This window comes from Lates calcarifer, linkage group LG23 (genome assembly GCF_001640805.2).
Source record: "Lates calcarifer isolate ASB-BC8 linkage group LG23, TLL_Latcal_v3, whole genome shotgun sequence".
NCBI lineage: Eukaryota > Metazoa > Chordata > Actinopteri > Centropomidae > Lates > Lates calcarifer.
In genome coordinates, this window is record NC_066855.1 from 1,429,507 (window position 1) to 1,451,150 (window position 21,644).

General features: G+C 42.1%; 1 protein-coding gene across 1 annotated transcript in view; it reads left to right on the top strand.

The window, feature by feature from the left end:
• mprip (myosin phosphatase Rho interacting protein) overlaps positions 1–21,644 on the top strand; it is a 39,928-nt gene extending 18,284 nt beyond the window's left edge. Inside the window, 17 exon segments of the mRNA XM_018688682.2 lie at positions 1,326–1,430; positions 3,936–3,992; positions 4,434–4,502; positions 4,590–4,679; positions 4,860–4,969; positions 5,781–6,348; positions 6,820–6,957; positions 8,934–9,413; positions 9,415–11,532; positions 15,297–15,444; positions 15,579–15,696; positions 16,108–16,267; positions 16,366–16,479; positions 17,359–17,445; positions 17,525–17,687; positions 18,444–18,529; positions 20,639–21,644. Of these exon segments, the coding sequence (XP_018544198.1) occupies positions 1,326–1,430; positions 3,936–3,992; positions 4,434–4,502; positions 4,590–4,679; positions 4,860–4,969; positions 5,781–6,348; positions 6,820–6,957; positions 8,934–9,413; positions 9,415–11,532; positions 15,297–15,444; positions 15,579–15,696; positions 16,108–16,267; positions 16,366–16,479; positions 17,359–17,445; positions 17,525–17,687; positions 18,444–18,529; positions 20,639–20,710 (4,683 nt within the window). The 3' untranslated portion in view covers positions 20,711–21,644.

The window sequence follows — 21,644 nt, forward strand, 5'->3', positions numbered from 1 at the left end:
TTTGGTTTCTTTTTTTTTCTATTCCTCCCCCTCCTCCCTCTCCTCCCCTCCTCCCCCTCCTCCCTCTCCTCCCCTCCTCCCCCTCCTCCCTCTCCTCCCCTCCTCCCCTCCCCTCCTCTATCTTTTCCCTTCACCCTCGCCCTCCTCCCTCCATCTCTCTCTCTCTGTCCTGCCTTTGTTTTGGTTGTGGGTCAGAGGTCAGCGGCGTGTGCTGTATTCATTTCCAGTTTCCATTCTGTGGTGGGATTCCCCTGGTGATTGCGCTTCCCTTTCCCACCCTGGTCCTCTGTGATCGGACAGAACGGCCCAGAATCTGGACTTTAACTCAACACAGAGACCTGAAACCCCGACACACTCAGTCACGCTGTTTAACACTGTGTGTGTGTGTTTTCTCTCGGACCCAGATCTTTGTCAGTCGTGCGCAGATGAAAACATCACGTACATGCACCGATAAAGATGCCAGGACGGCTTGTGCGCCTCGCGCTGCACGCACACATCAGCTGTCTGTTATTTTTACTGTTGTTTTAAACAATGCACACATAGATTTACAGCTGGCGAGTTTAAGGCTCACGCTATCAGAGCTTTGGTTCAGTACAGAGTCGATCCTCAACAAGAAAGTGTGTGTGTGTGTGTTGTCATGATGTTTCTCCTCAGCATATTAAAACCAGACCAACAAAGGAGATGAAGTTTCAGATGTTGATTCAACACAGTTAAAGTATCAGCTCCTGTTTAAAGTCTGTGTAAAGCAAATTCAGAGATTTATGTTAAAATAGTTCCTGAAAACATGTGTTTTCCATCAGCTTCATCTTCAGGATTAGCATTAACATCAGTGCTTCTCCCGCTCTGCTCCGACCGTTTCACTCCGGTTAGTTTTGCAAACTTTCATCGGAGACGACGGGAATTCACCGATAACCCGCGGTCACTTTTGAACGAGGCCGAACTGACCGTCTCCCTCCGACATCAGCTCACTGTCACTGCAGTAACACACTTGTTTTATTATTAGTGTGTCATCATTACACTGTGTTTTCTTATATTAATAAACAACAGTGATCTGACTGTATAAAAAGGGCAACTTGTTTATTAAGTCCCTGAAAGACAAACAGGCCATTTGATCAATAAAGTCATTTCTGACATGTTCTTAATCAATAAGGCCTCAGGCTCTGAACTTCATATTTATAAACCTAACTTTATGTATCTGCTGATCTTTTTAACCATCCAAATTTAACTTGGTGGTTATTTTTAATGTATTGTGTGTTTTTGACTGTGACACCTAAACTGGTGTAAAAGCATCGTAGAAAAACGTGTGTGTGTTTGTTGTTGTGCAGGAGCAGAGGCATGACGCTGGTCAGGGCCTGGACTTCCCCTCCACCCTGCCCCCTCTGAGGAGAGCCAAGTCGTTGGACCGGAGGACCACGGAGTCAGTTATGACAGTGAGTGTTTACTCATGGAGGTCGAGGGTTCAGCTCTGAGGCGTCCAGTGACTGTCCTGGATTATGATGCATATAAACATGAGTCAAACAGTAAATGACGTCTTGTTGTGTCGTGTGTTAGAAAGTGATGTGTGATTCACTGGAACTGATCTGGGAAGGTTGTGTAGTGTAGCTTATGATGTAAACAAAAGGTGTTTTGTTGTGTGTTTCTTCTCTTCGCGTGGCCAGAAAATCATCAAAACAAGATTAAAGATCTGCAGCTGCCTTCGTCTGTCACTGGTTTAGACATTTGAGCTCTTCTACAAAAGCCTTTCTTCTTAGAAAGTTAGTGAGAGTTTGAAAGAGCGTGAGTAGAAACACAACGAGGCTGTAAAGGTGGACTGGTGAGTAGATGGGTTTTCATGTTAACGTCCCCGACAACCTCTGTAGTCTCATTTAGACACTCGTTAGCAATTCGATTAATTGAACCAAAAGTATTTAGTTTTCAAATTTAAGAAAATCCAAGAATCTGGCTGAAACATTTTGAGTTTTTGGCCTTAAAAAACTAGTTTTTTTATTGATTTTAAGCAGGCGTTTTGTCCCGGATCGCTGCATATGAGCCACACTGAGGAGACTGAGTGATAGAGAAGGATCCTCGGAGGCAGCTGAGGAATTCAGTCAGCTGATGATCATGTTAAATTTCAGATTTGTTTCTGATTGTTTTTGACATTAACAAACACGCACAAATATCAAACTTCCCTCTGAAGGCCAGTGTGTTTCAGGTCGCCCGGACAAAGCCTCTCCTGTTCCTGCTAAGCTGTAGGATCCAGGGTCAGCATCAGTGCCAGGTCTTCTTGGGCTGTTGTTGGGGCTGAGAGGCTAGATTAAGTTAGATAACAGAGTTAGGGAGAATTAATTATTGTGAAAGGTCTCTGTGGACGTCCCCCCAACAGCATGCCTCTGGGTTTATGTGGCGGCTTTTGAAAACAGTTTTTTCCCAGGGTTTCTTGTGCTAAATGACGGTGGAAGTCCGGCACTGTAAAACACATAAATAACACAGTATTTTGAGACATAAACAAAATATCCAGTTTAATCCGTCCAGCACTGACCTTTGACCTTTACATTAAATTCCAGATTGTGTGAGAACAGCTGATATCCATGTGTGATTTCTGTTGTGGTTAAAACTGCTTCTCTGTGTGGTGGTGCGAGGGTGTGGATGTTGTAGGCCAAACCTCCGTCCTGCAGGGGGCAGCGCAGCCCCCTCCTCTCCCTCTCCTCTCCAGGTTATACTCCTCACTCTGCTCCCTGTGTGTGCAGATTTTGCCCGCTGAGTGTTTTTATACTGCACCCGTTCTGTTGCATTATATTTCTGTTGGGAAAGAGAGAAAAGCTGTGTGTGTTTGTGTCGCATCTTACCACTGCTTCCTGAGGTCACTGTTCACGTGTACGTGTGTTGGTGTTTCTCCCACTGTGTGGAATCACAGCAGAGCTACAGCAGTGTTGAGCACTGAGCAGCAGCAGATCTGGCAGAAGTTGCCCCTGGCCTGTGGTCCACATTTAAACAATCTCACGTCCATCGGTAGGGTCAACTTCTACCCTCAGCTGACTGAGTGAGCATGTGTTTCTGCTTCTATCAGTGACAGTCTGATTCTGAACTTGAATGTCACACAAAGATGGTGTCGTTTAGGAACTTTTTCTGCCTATTTTTGGAGCGTTTTGTCACACTTTAAGGTAAGTGGTGGTCAAAGAGTGACATGGTTTGTGTTGGACTACCTCAGGTAGACATGGGCCGGTGTGAGAGTCTGATGGTATAACCGTGAGCTGAAATGTCAGTTTCCTGGTATTACAGTGTTACAGCTCTAAAATAAGTTATTTTGAAACGCCTGACAAGAAAAACAACATTTTTTCCACTAAACACAGTCTGTTATCTTTTGGAACATTAGTAAACATGTTTGTTAGTCTATCTAGCAGCTCAACAAGCTCAGAACATAAATAACTGAATATTTCTCTAAAAAACAACAATAACAATATCTTCTCTGCTCTAATAATAAACTAGCTGATGTTAGCCAGCTAATACTTGTCGCAGTAGAAGTCCTGTATTTATTTCACTGATGTGAGACATGCTAACTCTCGCAGCTGTTGCATACGTTCATTTCAGGACAAAGGGTGATTGGTGGTGCTCCTGTAGATGAAATCAGGTTTGAAGTATCACCTCCCCTTTCAGCTGACCTTCCTCCTCCAAGTCGCAGCCGTCTGTCTTCTTTCTGTTCCTGAATTATTCCCGCACACCAGATTTTTTATTTTTTTATTTATTTTTTTGACGGCGGGGAAAGTTAATTAATCCTCTCTGCACACGATCTGAGGGATTCCTGCACTTTCTGTCTTTGACGAGTAGCTTGCACCTTAAAACCAGTAGCTGGCCCATTCCTACCCTGAGATCAGTTTGCATGTCGAACATTAAGAACACTCAACTGTTTCAGATGTTTTCTCAGCATCTTCTCTCTTTGTTTTGTTTTCTTTTTTCAGCCGGATTTACTCAACTTCAAGAAAGGTTGGATGGTGAAGCTGGATGAACAAGGCCAGGTAAACGATAACCTACATCTGACTGTGCGAATCAGTAGAAGAAAGAAAACCTCAAACTTCTGACTGACACAGAGCAGTAAATAAACATATGATGTTGGCATTTATTAAAAAAACCACCTGGTACAATTGAAGTCATCAAAAAGGGAGTCAGAAGCCAGTTCAAACAGCATCTGAACTGTTCACCTAAAGCACTCCTGAATGTCTGTAGCACTCTATGGCCTTTACAGAGGAGTGGTCAGACTTTGATGTTGTATCTTCAATGGACTTAAAAGACGAGGGCGGAGTCTAAAGGCTTTAAAATACATCTTTATACAATATGTTGGACATGTGAACTCTGCTGCTGTGAGGAGCAGGTTTTATCGACCGACTGGATGTTCAGTTTCTTTTATATGCTGTAAAGCTGCTGCTTTATTTTTTTAACTTCATCTCCTTTACTCTTAGTGGAAGAAATACTGGTTTGTGCTGACAGATCACAGCCTGCGATACTATAAGGATTCGATCGCAGAGGAGGTGAGCTTATAGTTTCTTATCTTAGCATCTTTGTATATATTTCTTTTCAGCATTTTTTCACTGTATCTCGTCTTTGTGTTACCTCAGGCCTCTGACCTGGACGGTGAGATCGACCTGTCGACGTGCTATAATGTAACCGAGTACCAGGCTCAACGCAACTATGGTTTCCAAATACATGTAAGAGGTTTTTCCTTCTCACGAAGGACAAACGTTTGTTTATTCAGGCATTTAAAACCTTTCTAATACAGTTAAAGCTGTAAAAATGTCATATTTAATTGTTTTTGACACTGTGGCTCCTGAGATATTTCTGCTGTTCTGGTCGGTCTGTGATATTTCGTGGTGCTTTGAAATGTTTAGACGCAGGAGGGAGTGCACACTCTGTCCGCCATGACAGCAGGTATACGCAGGAACTGGATCCAGGCGGTCATGAAGAACGTCAGACCATCCACTGCCCCTGATGTGGCGAGGTCAGTGCGATCACTTCCTGCAGTATTTACACACATTTATCAAGCACGATGAGCGAAAATTCAACCTCTGACTTAAACTGGAAACATGATGTCATTCCAGTCGTGCCACAGCTCCGTCGCTGTTCCATCTCGTCAGACAGTTGTTGTTTTGATTCTCTAGTTCCTGAGTCGTGTATATTAGTAGAAGGAGAATAGTATTCTCTGCTTCACAGACTTTGAAGAAGTGGTATATACAAACAAGTAAAATTACTGTCTGTATGTTAATGAAGGCTTTAGGGCTGTACCTGACTAACAATTTTGCCAGTCAACTCAGATTTTCTGCGTTCAGTATGACGATTCACCTCATCTAACTCTCTCTAACTTAGTGTTAGCGAGTAAAACTTTTTCTCTCCCTGTGTCCACTTCCTGTGACCGTAATTTCAAATTAAAAGCCCCCTGCATAGTCGAGCAACTGCAAATTCATAACATTGCAGCGGCGATTATAATTTTCCTGCTGCTACAAGATATACACAGTGGAAACACATGAAGCTGGTGTCTTGCTCACAACTTAGTTATGAAATCTTATCGCACCAGGAAGTGTCTCTCCTGCCGGGCTGCTGACACTGTCAGATTTAGGTGTTTGCATTCCTGTGATGCTTTTGAGTTTCAGTGGGCAGGCCTAGAAGGCATCATTAAATATTAGATCATAAATGTAGGTTTTTAAGTACATCTAAAAAGTGAATATGTTGGACTCTGGATGTTAGGAGTCTGTGATTTGGATCATTTTGTACAATCAGCACCACTAAAACATATTCTCCTCTCTACCTTCCAGCTCAACCGAGGATCATGGCTCCTTCTCTCCTCTGGAAGGTCTGGTCAGGCCAGACGTCACCCAGGACTCACCCTCCTCCGAGGCCTCCTCTGTGGAGAGAGAATCCGCTCCGGGCGTTATAAAGAGCCGGGCACGCGAGCGAAGACGAGAGGGCCGCTCGAAGACTTTCGACTGGGCGGAGTTCAGACCCATCGCCCAGGCTCTGGCTCAGCAGCGGGCGCAGGAGGCCGAGAGCCTCCAAGCGGACTTGGGAGAGCTCGAGCGGAGCCGGAGACGGGAGGAGAGGCGGAAACGGTACGAGTCGGTGACCAGCTCGTCAACGGAGCCCACGTCCGTTAAAGAAGGAGGGAGGACGGACTATGAGAGCGGAGAGGGAGTCGGACACTCAGACTCATTAGGTCCCATGTCTTTGGAGAGGCAGCAGAGGGTTGAGGAGGTGATTGAACAACACTGGCGACAGGTGGAGAAGACGCCCATACGGGAGGAGAGGAGGGTGCCTCTGCCCACCACAGTGCAGTCCAGAGAGACTGTAGAGCTGGAGCAGCTGCTGGAGAATTACAAGCAGGGGGTATGTTTACCTGTTTCCTAATCTGTTTCATAACTTTCAGATTTAGTGAATGCATGAACAAGAAGCTGAAGCCCATGTTTAAATTTCAGAATAAGAGCTTGTTTTCATTGATTGACTAACTGATTAATCAACTAATTGTTTCCTTAAATGCAGCTGGTCTCTAAAATACATTTGGGCAACGTCATGTGACCGTGGTGTAGTTGGATTATAGCCCAACATTAGCTTTTTACTTCTGGAGGTTGTAATCAGGCTTCAAACTTTTGTCGGTCTCAGTTTATTTTCTGTAATAATCCAAAAATGAAAAAATCCCATTGGCTTTTTGTTGAGGAAACCAGGGTGATGCTAACTTCCAGGTTGACTTACAAAAATACATCATCCCTGCACTGCTCTTTTAAATCAACACAATTAAATTATACACAGCTCATCACACAACTATGATCTAACCAAACGTTGTCCCTGCTGCTCCTGCAGATAGAAGACCTGAAGGCGCAGTTGGAGAGCTGTCACCAGCAGCTCCTCGACTCCAACAAGCACAAGCAGGAGCTGGAGCTCCAGCTGAGAACAGCTCTGGAGAGAGAGCAGGACATCCGGACGGGTTACATCTCTCCGGTGAGTTACGAGTCTCTGTGTATTCAGTGTGCAGCTGCATTGCACTTTGTTACTCTGCTAGAATGGGAAGTCCTGTAGTACATTTCATGTGTATACTTTAAATTGAGCAGTATTTCCCTTTTCATGTTGTAACATTCTTTGCATGTTTGTATTTTATGGTAAGAAAACATCACACTGACATTGAAGCAACAAAGTGGCTACAGATATGTGCCTTTGCATGAGTTCATTGCATGTGAAAAAACATTAAGATCTTATCACTAAATTGGCTTCTACTAGTTAACGTCTTCTCTCTGTGTCATAGGTCTGTACGATATCTGAACTCATGCTACAGCAGTTACTCGAGTATTGCATTGATTATGGACCAAAGAACAACTGTTAAATGGTTGCTAATGTGACTTTCAGGGCATTATTTCACTCTAAATGAAAAAAAGAAAAAATTAGTAAACTAATTATTTTTTAACTCCGCTGCTAGAAATAAGTAGGAAGTGGATGTGAAAAGGAAAAAGGAAATAATAAAATGACAAACTGATATTATGAGAGGGAAAGTAGAACAGAAGATTCTGAATCCGTTTTCAATTTCACTTTCCTTTTTTGCATTTTCATGAGATCAGTTCAAAAACAGAAAATGGAAAAACAAAAAAATCAATGGAAAAGCGCTGAAAAGTATAAAATTCTTGTTTTGTTTTTCCACATCCATTGTCATCTCCTTATTATGTGATGACCATTTCCCCCTTTTCAGTTTTACAGTTCTAAATATGAAAAGGGCAAATGGAAAAACAGAAACTGAGCAGGGAAGAGGGAAAATAAAAAGAATTTGTTAAGAGAGAGAGATTTGTATTTTATATTATTAAAGTTCTATTTGCCATTTAAAAAGTAATTTTTTCATTTTCTTGAAATTTTCAGTTAAAGATTTTTCATTTTCCATTTGATGTTTTTAAGTTCACCTTTTGTTTTGAAACTATTAATTCATGACATCTATTTTAGATTTTTGCTTACCTGCTAATATTTAATTATAGCCTGATTTGTCCCAGCCGTTAACTACAGTGGTTATTTACACTATTTTCATTTAGAGTGATATCATACCTCATAGTTACTGCATAATAGCTTTACTTGTTGAAATGTTTGGCTCAACATGTATGAATAATAACCTCTTGGCTTGTTTTCTAATTATTTGCATGGACATCAGATTCTCATCTTCTATTAACTGCTATGAAGACCATCCATTTGTTATTCTGTTAACAAATACTGTATATAGCTGTGTAATAGCATAAATGTATGATGATGGATGAATCTCTGTGCTTGTGTGTCGATGAATGGATGGTTTTGCCAGAGTGAGGCTGAATGAATACTTGATAGATAATTTGATTTGTTTATGACTGAGTTAAAATTAGGCATTGCTGTGATTATTGGATATGGTGTGTGCATTTTTTGTTGTTGCGTCTTGTTTTAGACACATTTGATGACTTGCAATGAATTATAGAAGAAAATTTGAACATATAGTCAAACATTAGACTCCAGTTGAATAATACGATTCGCTATCTCCACTCAGAGAAGAATTGCTTTGGTGCAAGACATGAGCTTGGACCAGAAAACTTCAGAAATGTGTTTGTAGGACCTGGTATGCCTTCCATCCTTGAGTAAACCATCCAGCTGAAACTAATATTGCATTACTTACCACATGAAGTAACTTTTAACCATTTAATTTGCATGCTCTGTTGTGAATTAACTAACCCCAGCCATTAAATCTCTTTCCTTTGCTTTTAATTTACAAAAGTAAACCTTAAGGGAATTTTGAATTTGTTTTGAATCACTGTTCATTTACATAATTTGGGATTACCATGTGGGAATGCTAATTGTAATGTCAATGTTTAATTTAAATTAGAGGGAAATGATTGGTAGATAACGCTGAGAATTATTAGCAAGCTTTGTGTCTCCCCTGCTGTGTGTTAACCAACTGTCTGGTCCCCTTTTCCAAGCTGGAGCACCCTTTGGGTCTGGAGGCTGATGTGACGCCCCAGACGAAGAGGCCTGAACTGGTTAGTTCTCAAGCACAGAGTTTAACAAAGAAGTACCAGGAGACCAAAGAGCTCCTGAAACTGCAAGAGTTGAAAAAGCGCAATATGCAGGCACAGCTTGGCCTCTCGCTTTCTCAACTCCCCATCAAGGAACCTTACTTTTCTGAACCTCAAAAACCATCTATTCTGGAAGGCCCTCCCCCTGAACCTGTCCAAAAAACAGTTAGTTTCTTGCTTCAGGACAGCTCAGAAGCAATTCAAGAGCTAGAAGATTTGATAGCTGGTAAACCCTTCACTCTAAGAGAGCTGGGGAAAGTGTTGAAATCCCATAGTTGTAATCAAGAGACAACAGAGAAGTATCAACTTCAGAAGCTCTTGGAGACCTGGAAGTATCAGCAGGAGTTAGAAAATGAAACAATAAAAAAGAGTTTAGCCAGGGCAGGGAGAAAGCATCCGTGAATACGAAGCTCGGCTCCTAACCATGGAGGATTTGGTGGGGAAGGTTCAGAAGCAAAGTTTTGAAAGTCTGAGAAGCCCCTACGGCCCCCTCTCAAAAATTGAAAACCATTCAGAGACAAACGAGATGACTATTGGAATGCTGTCTCAGAGGGTTGAACTCTTAACGAATGAAAACGGGGCTCTGAAACAACGATGCCAGGAAATCGTGAACCAGCTGACCGAGGCAGACAGAGAAATAGACAGACTGAAAGCTGAGCTGATCAGCCAGCAGGGCGGCAAACAGCATCATCTGGTCATGGAAGAGCTGAAAAGACTGAAGGCTGAGCTGGCTGAAAACCAAGCCAATGCCATAGACAGAGAGTATTATGAGAGGGAGCTGAATGAGAAATCCTTAAGGCTTCATGAAGCTCTGGTTACATTGGAGGAGCTCGGCAGCACCCTTAAAGACACTGAGAAGAAGCTGCAGCTGAAAGAGGCCACGCTGAAAGGTCTGGGCTTCCAGACAGATTACGAGGATGAGGAGTTACACCCAGAGAAAGAGCAGCTCAAAGGGCTCCTTGAAGCCTCACAAGCAAAGTTATCTGAGATGGAGGCAAGCCTGCAATCTGCAGAGCAGCGCTGTATGGAAATGGAAGCTAGGAACAGTGAACTAATTGCACTAAACCAGGAATCTGAGGAAGTTAGTAGAAAGAAGCTAGAGGAAGCAGAAAATGAAATAAGAATGCTACGAGAGAAGTTAGAAATGAAGACAGATAGAGCAGATGAAATGACGGATAGTGAGTGTGTTGAAGCAGGAAAAAAGCAGGTTGACAATAAAGGACTTGTGAAGCAAGTAGTAGAAGAGGTTGAGATAAAGACTGAGGCGATTAATCAGGTTGTAGAGATGTTAGCAAACGTAGATGTTAATGTAGAAAGAATGCTCAGTGATTTAAAAAGCACTTTATTCGGTTCTTCGATAGAAGAGCCACTCTGTGTGAGTCCAAAAGACATGAGGTTGGTGGTCGAGGGAGAGTTCTGGAGCCAGCTGTTGGGCAACTCTGAAATAAAACCAGAGGAAACCAAACACAGCTGTGGGAGGAGTCTGGCAAAGCAGATGATGGCAGAGAAGCAGTTGATGATCTTATCTAAATTTAGAGGGATTTGTGCACAAGCAAAAGCTGAAGGCGAGGTAGAGACCGAGCCAGATTTTGCATCTATGTACAGCTGGCTTGACAATGAAACAAATGCTCTTATCCTTAAAGAGTTAACAGAGACCTTGGAGGCAAAGTCAAGTGCTTTGAAGCAGATTGCATCAAGGGTAATGCAGGATGAAGACAATGAACTTCTGTCTTTGGCTCTAGCAAGCTTTGAGTTTGGTAACAAGCAGAAACAGTCATATCTGCGTAACGCTCTCAAAGAGGCATACATGTCTTATGTGATCATTAGGCTGAAGGTTCAGCATGAGAAAGAGATAATGCAAAAGCAGATGGAAGTTCAGGTTGGTAGCTTGGACTGTCCAAATTGTCCTAAATTAAGAGAGGTTGCCAGTGATCTCCAGTCTAAACTAGCAGATCTTCAAAGCCAGCTGTCTGAGGCTTCTTTGAAAACCGCTTCAGGGCCACAAACTTTGATCCAGATTGAAGGAGAGCCCATTGACTCATTGGATAAAACCATTGAGCTTCAAGACATGATAGCAAGGCACAGGAAGGAGCTTCGAGAGGTCAAAGATTGCTATGAGGAGGAAGCTGAGAAGATGAGGCAGGAAATAGCGAAAGCCAGTGAAACCTTGCGTCTCCGTTCAGAAGAAAACGTGAAAGAGATCGACTCATTGACAAACTGCATGGAGAACCTCAAAAAGAAGCACGAGATGGAAAGGACAAACCTCATGGAGAGGTTTGACCGGGAAATGGAAGAGCTGAAAAGCATGATGAGTCCGGTCAACCCAGACAGGACCTCAACCGATGAGGATACACCGTCGCATCACGCTTCAACCCTGAAGGAGCGGATTCAGGAGCTGGTGACCCAAGTCTCGGTCATGACTGAAGAGATGAGACGGCGCGAAGAGCAGGGCGACATTACAACTCAGCGGCTGAAATACGAGAAAGACCTGGAGAACCTGAAGGTGGAAGCGCTCCTTGTCCTTGCCGTTCTCCATCTGTGATGCCTTGTGTTCCTTTGTGGCATTCCCAGATCCCTCTTCCTTCCCCAACCGCCTACTCCCCTTCCTAACCTCGCTTACCCTACTCTCGCTCTTTGTCACGTAAACCACGTTTCTTCCGTGTTGCATGAAAACTAATCTCCTTTAGATTTTATGTGCTCATTGACGCTGCAGTAGTTGTGTACTGAGGAACCCATTTTGTTGATACTTCATCACCATCATTTGTAACCGAAACATTACGTTGCATATGAAAGCAATTCAACAGAAGCTAATACATTCTTTCAGGCTACCGCATATCAGCCTCCTCTGCTGTGAAATGAGTTCCTCTGTTGGTAGTTTAGTGTGCTAATTAATCTAACCCTTTGTTAAGGGCAAAGAGTTGACCCTTTGTTGCATTTTTAAGTTTATTTAGAATCAACATGCACGCATTTCAGAAAACTTTTGGCATTAATTTGTATGGGTCCTATCTCTTTTCCTTTGGCTGTCTCTACTAACAGTTTAAATACAATCCCAACTTTCTCTAAATAACAGTTGATGGCAACATTTCAATCCTTTGACAAAACTATTTTAACTCAAGGTCCACTTAATAGCTTTTTCTTAAACTCTCCACTGCATCTCACAGTTGTCAGCAGAAAATTAAGTTGTTCGCTCTGTTGTAATGACGTGGCCCAAGTATTGAAGTCTGGTCACGTAATAAGAAGTGGTCATACAGTATATTGAATAGAGGAATGAGTCCTAAAACCAGCATTTTAGCACTTCTTGTTCCCTCATCCCAAAGTCAGTGGGTTTTTGGTTAAATGTCTGAAATAAGGTCTGTGGTTTTAACACAAGCTCAACACACTTTCATGTTTTATTCTAAGACTTAAAATCTGTCAGAAAATCCCCACTCACGCTCTTGTAGCCTCACTTTAGCTTTTTATTTCTGGAGATTGTATTTAAAGCTTCAAACATAAGAACAGTGGTGTTCATCTGTGAAGATTATCTGATGAACTAAACCTGGAAGGATCAGAAACTTTAGTTGGTCACAGTTTATTTTCTGGAATAATCCAAAACCCAATGAAAAACTCCTGTTGGGTTTTTGTGGAGGGAACCAGGATGATGCTAACTTCTTGGACTACAAAATGCTTCATCCCTGCACCACTCTTTAACTCCTTAACATCTGAGCTAATAACTTAATTTGCTGATGGAAACAATAAGATGTGGTTGAAAGCTCTGGAAAAAGCCAGCAAGCAGATCTTGGGCTCAAATTGTTCCGTCAAACAAGCTCAGGGATAACTTCTAAAGTTTAGGCTTCAAGACAAGGATTTTGTCTTGATAAAGGGTCAGTTCATCCAACAAACAAAAATAGACATCTTTTCACTTATCCTTGATGGTCTTTGGCCAGGCAGATAGTTTTAGTTTTATTTGCATTGGTTTCTTCTAAGGAGTTTTGTTTATGTTGACAAAGCAGAGAATAATGTCACAAAACCAAGATCCCATTTATTTATGACAATTCAATATAATAATGTAATTAGATGTTCTGCCTTTGATAAAATATAGTTCCCATTAAATATCGTTCAAGGTTTTCTGTGGAATGCCATGTTCCAGTTGAGAGTTTCAGCTGAAAATGTTCAGTGCTTGGTGAAACCCAAATTAAATTCCACTCTCTTCCATATTATTGGGGGCAGTTATAAAAGCTTCAGTAGTGGGTATCTCAAAAACCTAACTTAACCTCTCTGCCTGGCTGGACACAACAAAGCGGTATGTGGGGGAAAGTTTTTATTGTTGTTGTTTGAGAGAACTGATCCTTTTCAGATGTGGTCAGATGGAAACCTTATTAGTTTATTTTATTAGTGCGCATTTAAAAGTCGATTATCCTTCTCAAAGAAATCCCATGAGAAGACAAAAATTGACAAGCCTGTGGGTTCTCATTGGAAATCTTTAAATATGACTCACTGATTTCATTTCATTTAATTTTTTAGAACGGCAAAATAATGACCTAGCTGGGTACTGTAGTTTTTGGCAAATGTCACTCAAACAGTATTAAATAGCATGTTTGTTCAGCGGCATATTAATACAGATTTAGTGCTGTTAGGAGTATTTGCAGCAGCAGGACAGTGAATGTGAGACTGAGTCAGAATGAACTGAAGGAATACGTCACCCAGTGAAACAGAGTGGCTCATTCTTCTGTTTTTAATAGTTTTTGGACGACAATGGAGCTCTATGACACAAAGGAACAAACTATATCAACCTTTCATACGCACACAATACTTGTCAGTAAGATACACCCTTTGTTGGCTTTGATCTTTTCATGGGATTTAACCGAAAAATGTCCAGGTTGGAAGGTATGCAAGAATTATTGATGTGTGCTGGAGTAGTCATAGTTAGGGCTGTGCGATACGACAAAAATCCCATATTGCGGTAACAATATATATCATCCATGCTGCAGAGGTAGCCCCTCATTTAGGAACCACTTCCATGATTTGTCTTGGCTGGTCCTCCTCCTGTTTGGCGTGACCCGGTTCTGTTTCTGCCTCTAGCCATGTGGTGGCGTGTAAGATCACAAACCTTTTTACACAGATTCAGTTGGGAATTAGAAAATTTGACAATAAATGAAGATGGAATAATTGTTGATGTGAAGAGAGACTGTCAGTTTTCAGTTTGGTCTGATGAACCAGTGAATTAAGTTTTGTGACATTCTTTGATTTACTTGTGGTCTAGTGTTAAACAGAATCAGTTAATTCCTTAGTTAACCGCATAGTGAGTCCACATCCCTGCCACGACTGAAGATATATTTACACACATAGATTCATAGCCTGACATGCTGCTAAATAAAGCTGCTGGTCTGATGTCAGAGCAGGAAGTTTATATTTGTTCTGTGGGGGTGGTGGGGGAAACTTTTCACCCTCTCACAGTGGTTTCCTGGGGTCTGAGCTCTCAGGGGGTTTTATCCCTGTGAAAACACACCAGACCTCCATTTCCCCTGTTTTGGCTGAGGCAGAGAGAGGGGACTCGGGCCAGGGCCCAGCCAGAGACTCAGACTCAGATTAGCTGCAGTGAATAGAGGACGGAAGCGGGGCTAGGTTCTGGGTCGGGCCAGTGGAAAGGCCATTGAAATCCTTTCTTGTGGAAACTTGCACTGTAGTTATAATAGCAGTGTCATGGCTTTGTTTGAAAGTGTGTTTATGAGAGTGATTCTCCACATCACTGAAAGGTGCTAGTTTGGTGAGCAAACCTCAGAAATCTTGATGATATGTTTCAGACACCAAACTATTCGTGATTGTCTGTCAGCTTAATCTGACATTCCTCCAAAGATTTGACCCACATGCAGATTAGGATTTGCACTTTAGCTGCAGACTGCAAATGCTATTCAACAACATAAGCTCTGTTTGGAATAAGAATGTTATTAATGTCATGTTATTAATGTGCTGTGGATAGGAAACAGCATCATACACTCTCTTACACCCTCCTCTCTCATTGTCTCTGCATTCCTCCAGTGTATTGTGTATCCTGTCATTCCTCTTAACCCTTTTTGTACTCACACAGGCTCGGCTCGCTCGTGGCTAACAGGCTGTAGCTTGCAAGTTATTTGCTGGAAATAAATGGATGATCTGTTCTGGTTTATATTGACAGGGCCAAGGGGTTTTTCCTGCTCAGCTTTTATATGGGTCAGGAAAACCTTTTGGTCCGTGTCCGAATGACCCCCCCTGTAAAAACTTACCGTTGTGCCATCCTCTCCTGTGTCGCAGGCCACCTGTGAGAGGGGTTTTGCCGCCATGGAGGAGTCCCATCAAAAGGTGATAGATGAGCTGCAGAGGAAACACCAGAGAGAGCTGGAGAACCTGCAGGAGGAGAAGGAGAGGCTGCTGGCAGAGGAGACGGCAGCCACCATCGCTGGTAAATACACCTTCACAGGAGAAACCGGCTGAAAAGAAGAAGGAGCCAACTTTATTTCACAAATTCATGATCGTGCTGGTTTAAAAAAAAGTTTTCAACTCAAAAGTTTACATGTTTTGTGCTTGGTATCATAGCAATCGAAGCGATGAAAAACGCCCACCGGACAGAGCTGGAGAAGGAGCTCGACAAGGCTCGTAAGGCCAACAGCAACGCAGAGAACGCCGACATGGAGGAGATCCACAGACAGCATGAGTAAGCATAAGATTTGATGTTATCAGAAACACTGATCATAAAATGAAACAAAGGATAAATCAACTGTCACAACCCAGTATCTGTCATGCTGTGCTCTCAGTGCTGGTGAAGACTCTTTGACTGTTTGATTGAAGAGGATTTAATTTGATCTGAGTGCTGATAAAGTGCTGAAGCATCAGGTTGTGCAGATGTCGCTCACGACTTGCTGGGACATGTGTGAAGGTGTTAAATGTTCACCTGCGTGTCCCACGCTTCACGTGGTGATGTGCAGGTGTTAACAGTAAAAATCGAATTCAGTCATTAAAGCTGAAAGGTGCTTTTACGTGTTTTCTCTCTTCATTTACTTTGCTCTCTGCTAATGTAATGAATTAATGCACAGTCTGTCACTCACTGATTTGTGTTGTGCTTCAGGGAGGAGCTGTGTTCGTTCCAGCGGGAGATCGAGGTGTTGTCGGAGCAGTATTCCCAGAAGTGCCTGGAAAACGCCCACCTGGCTCAGGCGCTGGAGGCCGAGAGGCAGGCCCTCAGGCAGTGTCAGAGAGAGAACCAGGAGCTCAACGCACACAACCAGGTGCAGACACACACTCTGGTACACACAACGCACCTGTGTACAAATATTTACTCAGCTCACCTGCTTCTCTTTCCACTTCTTCTTTGTGGCATTTGCAGGAGCTGAACAACCGCCTGGCTGCAGAGATCACAAAGATGCGTTCAATGACGTCTGAGGACGGAGTAGGAGACACAAACACCACAATACAGGGGAAAGAGCTCTACGAGTTAGAAGTAAGGCTCAACTTCTGTCACTGTACTGGTGCTTTGAATCTCTTACTGTTTAAGGAACTATAAATCCAGAACTGCAACCTGGGCTGATTGAATATGTATGTTTCTATAAATTATAAGTAGTTCTAAGACCATAAAACCCAAAGAAAAACTAAAACGAAACTAGAATTTATAAACTTTATTCATTTTTCAACAGAAAGAAAACAGATACCAGTGTTCAGTTTATCCATGTAGCCCAAGGTCTCAAGTAACAAACAAAAGAAAAATGAAGTCTCTCATTTTTATCGCGCACTACAGCATTCCTCAAATGCACAGGGACTTATCAACTGCTCTCAGATTAATATCTTGAAACATTATTTTATCTCTGAGGTGCGAGCTCATGCTACATTAGATCTCTAAATGCTAAGGACACAGCATAAACCTTGTAAATCATGTCCGCAAATCAACAATCTGCCATATTGTGATTCTCACTGGATCAGCTGTTTTCGCACAGCTGAATATGGCTGCCATGAGTTTCATTCATCAGAACACGGTAAACGTTGTAAATAATGGATTAATAAGGACACAAAACACCAGGATTTATTGATTAGTTTTTTTCCTGGAAACCAGTTTCTGTGCTGGCTCATTGTAAAGACAACCGAGTGGAGCAGGATAGTTTTTAAAGTAAGCTCCTACACAAATATGTTATATAATGTACAATATTGATGAAACTATCAGACAAGTTCTTTTCCAGTCGTCCGTGACTGGAAGCAAACTAAAATCTTTATATAAAACTTGTCACAAAAGCAAGTCTGTACCAGTGAGGTTTTAACGAGCAGCTGAGGCTCCTCAGGCTGGTTTTCAGCGTCATCTTTTCATCTTAATCTGTCATTTTCTTTGTAGGTGATGCTGAGGGTGAAGGAGTCTGAGGTCCAGTACCTGAAGCAGGAAATCAACTCCCTGAAAGATGAACTCCAAGCTGCCCAAAGAGTAAGCTCTGTTCACAAACAGTTATGAATTCCCAACACGAGCGCCCCTTTGTCTGAACTGTCAAACGATGTGTTTTCAGGACAAGAAATATGCAACAGATAAGTACAAGGACATCTACACGGAGCTGAGTATCGTCAAGGCCAAAGCAGAGCGGGATCTGGGCCGGCTCAGAGACCAGCTGCAGCTGGCACACGAGGCGCTCGGGGAGTCGTCGCTGGAGGAGGTGGAGCGAGGGGGATACGGTACGGAAACGTAGTTATAAACACGTTTTCTGGGCGAGGCGTGTGACTTTAAACTGATTATTTCAAACTTAGTGTTTGTGAAAAGAAGAAGCTTCAGGTCTGAGTGAATTCTGCAGATAAATTACTGATGTTCCCAGACACCCGGAGGAGGAAACTCACTTCAGCCACTTGTATCCGCAATCTCGTTCTTTTGGTCAGAGTTCATGAGGGTTGGAGTGTAGATCGACTGGTGAACTGAAAACTTTGCCTTCCCTCTTCACCACAATGGTCCGGTACAACATCCACCAGTCGATCTCCTGCTCCATCCTCCCCTCACTCACAACCACAGCCTGACAGCTTCACACTCGGCTACAACCCACCCCGATGTACAAAAAGACACAAGTTCGAAGTCCCCAAACTGGACGCTTCACCTTGAGTTCCTGTTAGTGAATATTATGGACGCTGAGACAGGAGGCCGTTTATGGTCGAGCTCCAGAGTATAGTTGTGTTCTCCTGGACAGGGACCTTCATAATGACGCTGAGGCAGCTGTTAGCTTTATTAGCAACCACTGAGCTGTTAAGTTGGCCTGCCAGAATTAATCAGGCATCAGTGCATCAAATTCAGGGACAAAAAGAGTGAGAAAAAATGACCTGACATCTGAATATTTGTGTTTGCTTTCGTTCACTTTGGTCTGCAATGTATTTAAACAGGAAATATATTCAGATAATTGTATTTTGGGTTTTTTTTATTTAACTCCGACACTCTTTCCTCTCCAGATATCATGAAGTCCAAAAGCAACCCTGACATCCTCAAGATGGCAGCTGCTGCAGCCAAACGGTCAGAGCGGACCATGAGGTCAAAGGTGGGTTTTTCCTGTTTAGAGTTAAGTCGATCCTTCATCTCACTGTGGCTTCAGGTCAGGATTTCCCATCGGAGCTGCATCATCCATTGTTGTCATTTCGCTTTAAGCAGCAGCAGATTCACTCCTGACAACCAACCAAACAAAGGCTGAGAAGCTTTTTTTTTTCTTAGTGACTTGCTGCCATCTACGGGTCACCGGCAGAGTTGCATGCAGCGTTGCATGCCCACTGTTGCATCATCACTGGGCTGCATTTTATTTAACCATTTTTTGTGGCTCCATCAAAACTGCAGTCTTGGGATTGTGATGCAGATTGAACACCACAGCAGTCTAAGTGTTTTCCCCCTTCTGTCCTCAGTCTGTGAGTCGAGACATTCCCTGGGACAGTTAGGGGCTGCTGAGGACCTGTAGGCCTCCCTCCCCTTCTCCTTTTAGGTAAACCAAACCAGACGCACCCATCGGTGGTTTAAGCACATCCTCTTGTCCTCCGCCATAGATCTGAGTCACTATTTCACATTAGTATGCACGAGTATCCCACTCTACAGACACACTGGTGGTGAGGAACGAATGACGGCAGCTCTGGCACAATCACAGCGTGTCTGACACATCACTGGGTTTTTCATAACTACTAATCTGAATCCTATATTTTCTGAATCAGTCACTAATGAGTCCCAAAACCATTAAAAGGCGGTGCAAGATTATCAGATGAGTCAAATATGTAACTGAATACATCAATAAATAGTGCTTATATAGTGAAATAGCACTCACTAAAATGTATTTAGACTCTTTCATCTGCCTTTAACATGGTAATAAGTCTTTTTCTCGTCTTAACATTAGTTTAATATTGATAATGAGATGGGAGAATCCATGTATGCCCAGCATGTGAGTATGATTAAGACTGCAGCAATGTGGCTAACTAGTTTAAGAACATGTAGAACACCAGCTGCAGCTAGCTAGCTCACTGGGTAAGCTATCTAGCTGCAGCTATCATCATAAAACTACAGTTATTACACAAGTCAGAGTTTCCTCACACTGTTTCCTGCTTGTTGGCTAACTGAAACTGACAGTCAACAGAAATGTACTCACTTCAGTTAAGTAATTCCAGCAGCTAATGTAGTGTTAGCTTGCTAGCTAAAACTATTTAATTAACTACACTGGATCATAATTACTGCTAGTTGCTCTTAGCAGTGGAGCTCTTTAGCTCGGGTTTTCCACAAGTGAATCCAACATCCAGCTGGGTGACAGAAAGTAGTCCGCCAAGTCAATAACATCAGTAAAAATACTAAATAAAGTAGTTTCACATTAAAAATCATGTTTTTCTGGAGCTCTTGGGCGGACACAGGACGTCAGTAACAGGGCTGCTGGTGACCAAACATTAGGTGCTCAAGAGCTTCATGAAGAATCATCGATTTTTAGCCTGAAACAGTTTTATTTGGTGTTTTTACTGATTTTAATTACTTGGTTTGTTTGTTTAGGAGAGGAGGAGACTTGTGTGGATAATTGAGCTCCCAGTAAAAACCTCCTGAACAATGAACACTGAAGGAATCCTAACCTAAAAACAAGCTAACGTAACGTTAGCAGCAGCTCAGCTAACAGCCCAGTCGACAGCCTGCAAACAATTCCTAATTCACACACCTACTGTTTACGGATCAATCACTGGCCTGGACATACCCATTTCATTATCATGTAAGCATGAGGAAAATCCCAGTTATACAGGGAAAATAAATAAATTAACAGATAAGACCAACAAAAAATAAAATAAGTAGTTACAGATAGATGGAAGTATAAAATGGTTTTAATTTATTTTACCAACTGACTGGAGTTTAAAGGAGAAGCCTCCTGTCTGTCAGTGTATTATGTTATATTTCTGACTCATCAAATAAACATTTACTGCTTTTTATCAGTTTCAGGGCTCTTTACTACACGAGGTGTTAGTGCTTGCAGTCAAACATAATGTGGTGTTGGGCTCTTAAATCACTGGGTGACAACAGATTAACACTGACAAGGGAAACACTGCCTGCTCAGAAACATCACATCTGTCCAGAAAAAGAAATAAGTCTGTTTGTCATGATCAACATTAACATCTGCTTTTTTGTCTTTTCATCCCTCCAGAGTCTAAAGGAAGGGCTGACAGCAGAGCAGAGACTCCACCTGTTTGAAAATAAAGACACGAAGGAGTTCTGACAGTGACGTCCGATCACGTCTACCGACCTTGCTGCATGTTTAAAGCCCACTATATTTTAGCTCTGTAATTACTTATTTAGTAACACTACACACTGGTCACAAACACAGATCATATATTATTAAAAAAAAAAAAACATGGTATGAAGTTTGAATTTCATGTCTAGAGTTTGCATTCCATGCACTTCAGTTAACTGTGACATTTTTTGTATTATTTTTTGCTGCCATGTCTTACTGTAAATAGTGTTTTTAATTGAGCATCTGCCATACATACACTAAAACTATGACTGTGTAAGCTACTGTTTTAACTCCCTAGACTGTTGCTAGCCAAAGGCATAAATGTGATGTTTGACGGCTAAAACGCTACATATTGACGAGTGAGTAATACTTGCATAACAAAACAAAAAAAAAAAAGCATAGGAATGAGTCTGGCGTTCAGGTGTGCACGTTAACACTCTGTCACTCCGTTATCATTCCAGCACAGATGGAAGTGTTGCTCAGTAAAACAAGCTATGGAACTAAAACTGCTCGTCTGCTCGTCTTAGAAAAAAAACAACCTACCATGATGCTTCATCGCCTGACTTTAAATTAACATCAAAGATGTTCTCTGTAATCTGAGATTTGAGATGCCCGTTTAAGGGTGACAGCTGAATGCATATGGATGGGATTCACTGACTATAATTTAAATATATATATATGAAAATTTATATAGAGTTTTTTTTTTCCCCTCCTTACTGCAATCATTGGTCCAGCTGTATAGGAGTCGTTGGAGTTGGTTTATGTTTGTAGTCTTGTTCAGTGGCAGTCCCTTTGTATTTATTTAAATGGTTGGGATTTTTCTTTCACATTCCCATTCCTCTGTACTCTATTATTGTAAATATAAAGCAAATATACACCGACTGACAGGTTTATTAGCAATAAATATTTTTGCACCCTC